This window comes from Bufo gargarizans, chromosome 6 (genome assembly GCF_014858855.1).
Source record: "Bufo gargarizans isolate SCDJY-AF-19 chromosome 6, ASM1485885v1, whole genome shotgun sequence".
NCBI classification, from domain to species: domain Eukaryota; kingdom Metazoa; phylum Chordata; class Amphibia; order Anura; family Bufonidae; genus Bufo; species Bufo gargarizans.
In genome coordinates this window covers 29,373,918-29,384,495 of record NC_058085.1, presented here as the reverse complement: position 1 = coordinate 29,384,495, position 10,578 = coordinate 29,373,918, and the positions used below count along the sequence as shown (strand labels likewise).

General features: G+C 42.7%; 1 protein-coding gene across 1 annotated transcript in view; it reads right to left on the bottom strand.

Annotated features, from left to right (window-relative positions):
* Positions 1-441: 441 nt before the first annotated feature.
* LOC122942505 (oocyte zinc finger protein XlCOF22-like) overlaps positions 442-10,578 on the bottom strand; it is a 35,861-nt gene continuing 25,724 nt past the window's right edge. The window contains exon 5 of the mRNA XM_044300170.1: positions 442-2,447. Coding sequence (XP_044156105.1) covers positions 517-2,447 — 1,931 coding nt within the window. The 3' untranslated portion in view covers positions 442-516. The remainder of the gene's footprint in view (positions 2,448-10,578) is intronic.

Below are 10,578 nucleotides of genomic sequence, written 5' to 3'. Positions count from 1 at the left end.
GCACATACTGGCTAGCTGCAGCAGTGACAATTCTGGGCACAGGATCTGACAGACTAGAGAGAGCATTGCACAAGAAGGTAGGGGAAAGATCCTGTGTGTATTAGCAGTGTCATTATACAGGTGGGACTTATAGTTCTACACTTACAAGTTGCTGTTGATTCTCCCAGCACTCAGGGCAGCCCTTGTATCCACTCCCTTAGCAGTGTCATTATACAGCTTGGACTTGTAGTCCTACACATACAACATGCTGCAGAGTCTCCCAGCAGGCAGACATGTCACTCAGGGCAGCTCTTGTATCCACTCCCTTTGCAGAGCAGGAGGAGGGGCAGAGGTTGTTGCTATTACATGTAAACCAGGGAAATGAGGAAATATATATATTTATATATATAAATTTTACATAAAACTTGCTTAGCTTTGTTATATATTGCTGCCCATCAGATTTTCAGTGCTATATTATTTTTTTTTAATAACTCGGACAACCCCTTTAAAACATTTCCCACATTCTGAACATGAAAATTACTTCTCCTCTGTGTGAATTCTCTGATGTAGAACAAATGAGGATTTACTGTAAAAACGTTTTCCACATTTTGAACATGAAAATGGCTTCTCTCCAGTGTGAATTCTCTGATGTGTAGCAAGAACTGATTTTCGATAAAAACGTTTCTCACATTCTGAACATGAAAATGGCTTCTCTCCTGTGTGAATTATCTGATGTGACACAAGATGTGATTTAGAATAAAAACATTTCCCACATTCTAAACATGAAAATGGCTTCTCCCCTGTGTGAATTCTCATATGCGTTAGAAGTTCTGATTTACACCTAAAACATTTTCTACATTCTGAACATGAAAATGGCTTTTCCCCTGTGTGAGTTTTCTGATGTGTATTAAGAGCTGATTTGTTGGGAAAACATTTTCCACATTCTGAACATGAAAATGGCTTCTCCCCTGTGTGAATTCTCATATGCGTTAGAAGTTCTGATTTACATCTAAAACATTTTCTACATTCTGAACATGAAAATGGCTTCTCCCCTATGTGAGTTTTCTGATGTGTATTAAGAGCTGATTTGTTGGGAAAACATTTCCCACATTCTGAACATGAAAATTGCTTCTCTCCAGTGTGAATTTTCTGATGTGTGACAAAATGTGATTTAGAATGAAAACATTTCCCACATTCTGAACATGAAAATGGCTTCTCCCCTGTATGAATTCTCATATGTGTTAGAAGTTCTGATTTACATCTAAAACATTTTCTACATTCTGAACATGAAAATGGCTTCTCCCCTGTGTGAGTTTTCTGATGTGTATTAAGAGCTGATTTGTTGGGAAAACATTTTCCACATTCTGAACATGAAAATGGCTTCTCCCCTGTGTGAATTCTCATATGTGTTAGAAGTTCTGATTTACATCTAAAACACTTTCTACATTCTGAACATGAAAATGTCTTCTCCCCTGTGTGAGTTTTCTGATGTGTATTAAATGCCGATTTGTTGGGAAAACATTTCCCGCATTCTGAACATGAATATGGCTTCTCCCCAGTGTGAATTCTCTGATGTGTAGCAAGAACAGATTTTTGATAAAAACGTTTCTCACATTCTGAACATGAAAATGGCTTCTCTCCTGTGTGAATTCTCATGTGTGTTAGAAGTTCTGATTTACATCTAAAACATTTTCTACATTCTGAACATGAAAATGGCTTCTCCCCTGTGTGAGTTTTCTGATGTGTATTAAGAGCTGATTTGTTGGGAAAACATTTCCCACATTCTGAACATGAAAATGGCTTCTCTCCAGTGTGAATTCTCTGATGTGTGACAAGATGTGATTTAGTATGAAAACATTTCCCACATTCTGAACATGAAAATGGCTTCTCCCCTGTGTGAATTCTCATATGCGTTAGAAGTTCTGATTTACATCTAAAACATTTTCTACATTCTGAACATGAAAATGGCTCCTCCCCTGTGTGAGTTTTCTGATGTGCATTAAGAGCTGATTTGTTGGGAAAACATTTCCCACATTCTGAACATGAATATGGCTTCTCCCCTGTGTGAAGTCTCTGATGTGTAACAAGAGCCCATTTCTGCTTAAAACATTTCGAAAATTCTGAACCTGAAAATGGCCTCTCTTCTATGTGAATTCTCTGATGTTTAAATAGAGATGATTTACAGGTAAAACATTTCTTACATTCTAAACATGAAAATGGCTTCCCTCCTACGTGAACTGCTTGATGTTTAACACCTCTTCTACGACTTTTATTCTGTGTTACAGACTGTGATGAATCAGAAGATCGGACCTGTTTAAAAGGATCAAGTGATACATTTTTTCTGTGATTGGATGAAGGTATATCTTGGATGCTGGCATGCTCTCCATTTGTATCTCGTGTGATACCACAATCATCTACTTCAAAATCTAAAGATACCAGATGTTTCTCTGAGATCCCAGTACAGTTATCTGCCAACAATAAAACACATTATTGATGAATAATATACCATAAAATTCTATAGAAATGTTATAACATTTCTGTATAAAAAATAAATCCACAGAAAGTACAAGGCATGGCGCAAAAATTCAAGTATCAATTGACTAAAACAGTGGTGGCCAAACAAATCACAATCTAATAGTAGACCGAGAGGCATAAGTATAAATGGTCAGTCTTCAACTTGAACAACTTCCCTGCAACCTCCACCCAATTAGTCATTTATATACACTGAACAAAAATATGAACACAACAATTTTGGTTTTGCTCCCATTTTGCATGAGCTGAACTCAAAAGATCTGAAACATTTTCTACATACACAAAAGACCCATTACTCTCAAATATTGTTCACAAATCTGTCTAAGGCTGAATGCACATGGCCGTGTTCCGCGGCCGAGAACGGTCCGTGGTATGCCGGGCTGGATTCCTGTTCAGAGCAGGAGTGCACGGCGTCATTGGTTGCTATGACGCCGTGCGCTTCATGCCGCCGCTGCTGTACAGTAATACACTCGTATAGTGTATTACTGTACAGCAGCGGCGGCATGAAGCGCACAGCGTCATAGCAACCAATGACGCCATGCGCTCCTGCTCTGAACAGGAATCCAGCCCGGCATACCACGGACAGCTCTCGGCCGCGGAACACAGCCAAATGCATTCGGCCTAAATCTGTGTTAGTGAGCACTTCTCCTTTGCTTAGATAATCCATCCCACCTGACAGGTGTGGCATATCAAGGTGCTGATTAGACACCATGAATAGTGCCTTAGACTTCCCACAATATAAGGCCACTCTGAAATGTGCACAGTTTTGCATTACCTGGGGGAAGGGGGGGGTCATAAAACCAGTCAGTATCTGGTGTGGCCACCATTTGCCTTACGCAGTGCAACACATCTTTGTCGCATAGAGTCGATCAGGTTGTTGATTGTGGCCTGTGGAATGATTGTCCACTCCTCTTCAATAGCTGTGCGAAGTTGCAGAATATTGCCGATCCAGAACATCCCAAACATGCTCAATGGGTGCATGTATGCTGGCCATGCAAGAACTGGGATGTTTTTAGCTTCCAGGAATTGTGTACAGTGCCTTGTAATATGGGGTCGTGCATTATCATGCTGCAACATGAGGTGATGGTCGTGGATGAATGGCACAACAATGGGCCTCAGGATCTCATCATCGTATCTCTGTGCATTCAAAATGCCATCAATAAAATGCACCTATGTTCGTTGTCCATAACATACGCCTGCCGATACCATAACCCCACCACCACCACCATGGGCCACTCGATCCACAACGTTGACTTTAGCAAACAATGCCACACACACTGCCATCTGCCCTGAACAGTGAAAACCGGACTCATCGGTGAACAGAACGCCTCTCCAATGTGCCAGACGCCATCGAATGTGAGCATTTGCCCACTAAAGTTGGATACGATGACGAACTGCAGTCAGATCCCGATAAGGACATGCAGATGAGCTTCCCCGAGACGGTTTCTGACAGTTTGTGCAGAAATTCTTTGGTTATGCAAACTGATTGTTGCTGCAGCTGTCTGGATGGCTGGTCTCAGACGATTATGGAGGTGAACATGCTGGATGTGGAGGTCCTGGGCTGGTGTGGTTACACGTGGTCTGCGGTTGTGAGGCCGGTTGGATGTACTGCCAAATTCTCTGAAACGCCTTTGGAGACTACTTATGGTAGAGAAATGAACATTCATTGCATGGGCAACAGCTCTGGTACACATTCCTGCAGTCAGCATGCCGATTGCATGCCCTCAAACGTTGTGACACCTGTGGCATTGTGCTGTGTGATCAAACTGCATATTTCAGAGTGGTCTTTTATTGTGGGCAGTCTAAGGCACACCTGTGCAATATTCATGCTGTCTAATCAGCACCTTGATATGCCACACCTGTGAGGTGGGATGGATTATCTCGGCAAAGGAGAAGTGCTCACTAACAGAGATTTAGACAGATTTGTGAACAATATTTGAGAGTAATGGGTCTTTTTTGTATGTAGAAAATGTTTCAGATCTTTGAGTTCAGCTTATGCAAAATGGGAGCAAAACCGAAAGTGTTGCGTTTATATTTTTGTTCAGTGTATACAAGATATATAAATAAAACATTTCCTAGCGCTGAACATGAGGCGCTTAGTGCCCTCTTCACAGTACTGATGATAAAAAAGTGTCCCCACTCAGTAGAATGTCCCCTTCATGTCTCCAAACAGTAGTTATGCCCCCTTACAATAATGCTTCCCCTTAGTGGCCCAACACATTAGTTATGCCCCCCTGCAGTAGTGCTGTCTCTTAGTGTCCCCCTTATAGTAATAGGGCCTCTGTACTATGAATAAAATCAAAAAAGTAATACCAAGCACAGTAAGCCATCACTGACCATTGGAGAGCCCCTAAACATGATTTTTTTTCCTCAAACTATAATTACTATTAATAATATGCAGATTTAGTCACTTGGGTCAGGAGATCTTAGCTTCTTCATTGACTGGCAGGTAGAAAATATCTGGTGTTCAGTGGTGAGACTTTATTGTATTACCCCCTTAAGTCTACATGCACACAACACACTGTCAGTTTTTCATGGCCATTTTTCAACAATTTTTGTATGCCTTTCCAGGCTGTTTCGATGTTTTGCATCCATTTTTAATGGCTGATAAAAATGTTCATTAAAACTGGATTATTTTCATTGGCCTTTTTTTTTATATTTCATTACAAACAGCCGTAGTGTACGTAATGGCCCCCAGAGAAACCTCCAGCAGTAATAATGTGCAGAACTGTATTTTTAAGGCAAAAATATGCAGGCTCTTCTCCTGATGCTGAAGGACCTGCATAGAGATGAGCAAAGTTTTGAAAAATTCCATTTGGCTGCTTAGCTGATCTTCGACAAGAAATTCTATTTGTTATGAAATACTTTGTCACAAAATCGCTTTCCATTGTATGGAGTTGCCGCAATGATGAGGAACGGCAATCATGCCACCCCCTCTTATTTAACTTCTCAGAGGCTGCATTCAATGCAGATTGCGGCATCTGTGCCTCACATTCACAGCCTTTCAGGGGTTAACCAGGAGTTTTAAAAAATACTCACCTCTTCCACTTACTCGCGTAGAGGCATTCGTTCTCTCGTCTTTTAGTCCTCACGCTCACCGCAGGTCCCTCTCCGCAAGCAAGTGGAATAAGTGGGGTTTTTTAAGCCACCATTTTAGGAAAAATTGATTCGTTACCGCGAAGCACACGGTAATTCGGCCTCGCAACAAATAAATTTTTTCCTGAAATCCAGATCAAAGTCCACTTTGGATACTTCAATTCGCACAACATTAGACCTGCACTTCCAGTGGGTAGCGGTAATGCTGGGAGCACATGGTGAAGTCATCGTGTTGGTAGCACAGGTCGTTCAGCATCAAGAGAGGAACAACTGCCTCTGTGCATGCAAGTGGATAAGGCCAATGTCTACTAGAGTACCCTTTTTAAATGGCCGTTAAACGAGTGCACTCCTGTCTAATGGCCATTAAAATGGTCCCATTGATTTAAATGGGGTCCATCTGGCAGTGAAAACAGACAAAATACGACATGTCCTATTTTTCACAACTACTACTCACTGCAAATAGCCATGTGAATAGCTACATTGACGTCAATTCATTTTAAAAATGGTTGTCCTTATCCTGCAGCTCTTCCCGATTACACAAATCACATATAGTGCCAAAGAATAATCAAGTGATACGAACATCATAATCATAACTGCTGCTAGGACAATGTGCGCACTGAGGTCTTTCCAAATCTCAGTCCTGCCACAATCTGCATGTCGCACACCATAAAATATTCCTTTTTTTCATGGATTTATGCAATTCTGTGCTGAGCTGTGAATAAGGGGGATTGTCACTCACAATGTCTGCCAGGAAAAGGATCAAAAATCAATCAAGGTTTTTGCCAGGGAGAGTGAAAGGGAAAGACTAGGGATTCCAAAGAAGAAGTGTGTGTTGTGTAGAATAGGGAGAAGCAAGGCAGCTGCGAGACAAGGAGAGAGAAGACCTGTGGGTGACTGTGCCTGCTATCAGAAGTCCAGGTGCTGCAGTGCAGACCTCAAAAGCAGCTACCTGCAAGCAAATACATTCATTTCTTTCAGCCATTTTCTAAAACCCTTTTTTTTTTTAAGAGGGGGGGGGGGGTGTCATATAATTAAGAATATATATATATATATATATATATATATTAATATACACACACACACACACACACACACACACACCGCAATACTCATGTTGCGTGTGTTTAACATAAATTGAGCCACAAGTGGCAGTGGTGCGTTTCTGTGAATTCTATTTACACAGGGCGCAATGTAATATTTTTTTGCAACTTGTTCAATTTCATTAAACCAGCATATAGACAGAGTAGTGCACAATGTTATCTGAGAGGCCCAAAAATGTTAGGACTACGGAAGGGTTCCAAACGAAAAACCCTGTTCCAGAATATGGGTGGTAGCAGCACCAACTATCCAGCCAGAAGTAGTGGTAGTAGTATTGGTAGGCCGCAGTATAGTTGAGGAGAAAGAGGATAGGATTGTGGATTGGATGGTTCCTCTCAGTCCCAGCAGGATGACGTGGAGGTTACTTCAGAGTCTGACACCGTGCCATAGAACCAGAGGTCACAGTGTTCCTCCTGCTTTCTCCTTGCAGCCCTAAAGGAGGCTTTTAGTGGCGTCCTCCATGTCAATTCCTAGAAGTAGCAAGAAAACCCCACCACGCTCTACGGCAGACAGTCAAAAGAGTCTCCCTGTTGACGACTTGTATGAGAGCAGTCAGCGTTTGTACTGCCCTAAGGAGGAGGCCGCAGACCCGAGGCATAGCCATGTGAGTGGGGGTACAAGTGGCCCTCGTAGCCACAGTATAGGTGTTAGGGGCAGTGACAGTGGCCATCAAGGCAGAGCAAGGGAGGGGAGGCAGAGAACCCACCATGAAATCCCAAAGTCTGCTAGAAGTGAAAAGGAGGGTGAGGACTCTGATGACGATTGTGTGCTGGGCAGAACCTGGGAGTAGGATCCAGGTGCTGAGAAGGTGGCAACTAAAGATGAGCGAATCGAAGCTGATGAAGTGGAATTCGATCAGAATTTCAGGAAAACATTTGATTTGCACCGAATGCGAATTTCCTCGCGCTTCGTGGTAACAAATAGCTTTTTTTCCTAAAATAGCTGCTACACATGTAAGGACATGGAGAAAGGAACTCTGGGAAGGCGGGATCACCCATACTGACATGTAAGCAGCGAATCAGCAGGCAGCCAGCCCTGTGATGTCACAGCCAAATTAGATTCCACCATTCACCAGCGAGCTTAGTGCAGTGTCTAGGGACAGGCGCTAGGGACAGTGATAGGAAAGACTTGATTGTGGTGGGAAAAAAAAACGATTTACACGTGCAGGGAAAGATTATTTAAAGTGTAGGGAAAGGATAACCCTTATGTTGAACAGGGTTCAGTAGGGGAGGTTACTGCCTGGGTAATAGAAACAATCCTATTATAACTTGCTGCACTGACTGGGGATCCAAATTGCCATTATACAGCTCTGTAATCCCAGCAAACCGTTCCTATTAGGGTGCAAGTGCCGTTTGATACAGGCATTAGCAGAGTTTATTACAAGGAAATATTTCTAAGTTTTATTTGCGCTTGTGCGGTGCAGTTATATTTTCTAAATAATTTTTTGGCTTATAATAGTGGGAAAAAAGGACTTATTAGCCGCTGTGTGGTGAAGGGTGAAAAATACAGCCCTTTTTGTCGTGTATGAGTAGAAAAAGTAAAATATATATTTACCCCTCAGCAGTTCAATTATCTGTTTTAAAGCCCTTTTTGGCGTTTTAGTGGCAAAAGAAAAAAAATTATTTGCCGCTCAACGGTGCAGTTATATATTCTGAAGCCCTGTTTGCAGTGTATTAGTGGCAAAATAAAAATATATTCGCCATCCAGCATTGCATATATCTGTTAAAAAACCTGTTGTGTAAAAGTAGAACAAAATTTGGGCCTAATTGACATTCTGCGATGCAGTGATTTTCCAGAAGGTGCCTTGAGTTTCCAGAAGGTGTTCAACTCAGAGTAAAGCAGTAAAACCGTATCAATATAGGCAAACATTGGTTGTCCACAAGAAGCTCACAGTTTTTCAACCAGTCTTTCTGTGGATACCAGATAAACGCCAAATAGTGAAGAACCACCAACACAAATAAAAATAATTTGTGTTTATTATACTCACACGAGTAGCAGAATAAATAGCATTTCATAAAAAAAGTGTTGATCCGCGGATTACAGCCCGACCTAGGTTTCGCTTTACCAGTGACGCATAACTCCACTCTCCTAAGGGCGTTCCTTTCATATGCTCAAAAAAAATAAAAATATATATAAATTTTCCTCCAAGGTTACATATATCACTTAAAGGGTTTCTACCACATTGTTTTGACAAATTTAGCTGTCAGACACTAGCGATCCGCTGGTGTCTGCTCTACCAAACAATGCTATTATAATAGCTTTTTGTGCAGCCGTTTCCATAAAAAACGAACTTTTATTGATATGCTAATGAGCCTCTAGGTGCTATGCGGGCGTCTTTTCAGCACCTAGAGGCTCGGTCTACCTTCACAAAATGCCGCCCAGCGCGTCCCTCCAGCCCGCCCATCTCCTCTGGAATGCGATCCTACCTCTGAGTCAGCGGACGAATTCTCGCGCCGCGTCGTGCGCGTCTGTCTTCAGCGCAGGCGCAGTAAATGTCTGACCGCTGCCTGCACAGACATCTCGGTCATCGGCGCAGGCGCAGTGGAGATGTCTGTGTAGGCAGCGGTCAGACATTCACTGCGCCGATGACTGAGATGTCTGTGCAGGCAGCGGTCAGACATTCACTGCGCCTGCGCCGAAGACAGACGCGCACGGCGCAGGTGCGAGAATTCGTCCGCTGACTCAAAGGTAGGATCGCATTCCAGAGGAGATGGGCGGGCTGGAGGGACGCGCTGGGCGGCATTTTGTGAAGGTAGACTGAGCCTCTAGGTGCTCAAAAGACGCCCACATAGCACCTAGAGACTCATTAGCATATCAATAAAAGTTTTTTTTTTTTATGGAAACAGCTGCACAAAAAGCTATTATAATAGCATTGTTTGGTAGAGCAGACACCAGCGGATCGCTAGTGTCTGACAGCTAAATTTGTCAAAACTATGTGGTAGAAACCCTTTAACATACAGTGAAGCAGGATCATCACATATAAAACCCTTTAAAACATTCCTATTCTAAAACTTCCATGTAAATCTTAAACATACGAAATCCCTTACTAAAAACATATCCTCTTAACAAATAGTAATCCACCTTTTTCCCCCATCTACTAATCTCCAGGTGGTACACGTTTTCCCATTCATAACGAGTGTTACAATCACGTGGTAAGAATAAACCAATAGGGACTTACAACTAGCTTAATTCACAGAGCACCCCAAAGCTTTCCTCATGAGGCGGAGTCTCCCATTGACAACAAGTAGCAGATTCCGATCACGTGATAAGAATCAACCAATTAAAACTTACTTCACTCACCAAAACACACAATGGCTTCAATCTCCACCCTTCTCATTAATATTATGCATTACATTTTTCCGGCCAACAGTTAGCATCTGCTGACCGCCACCACTCACAAAACAGCATCTGCCGGCCGCCACCACTCACAAAACATCAGGAGTACTTCGGGATAAGATGGGAAAAAAAAAAAAAACTTACACCTCTGAGCTCACGTTGCACTGCCATGGCTGCTGGGGAGAGGTGGGGTGGCAGGAGCAGTACCAGCTCTATCAGCAGCAGCCTGAGTCTAGAGTCGCCGATGAGCAGCTTTTTTCACCCGCATAGTGAAGAAAGTACTCAGCAGCAGCAGTTAGACCTGGAGCAGGACCTTAACCAGCAGGTGGTGGCATATTTGGACAGCACCCTGCCACCCCACATTGAAGATCCGCTGGACTACTGGGCAGCCAAACTGGATTTGTGGCCGCAACTAGCAGAGTTTGCACTGGAAAAGAAGTCCTGCTTGGCCAGTAGTGTGGCATCAGAGCTGGTATTTAGTGTGGCGTGGGCCATAGTTACCCCAAGAAGAACTCGCTTGTCCACCCAAATCTGGAG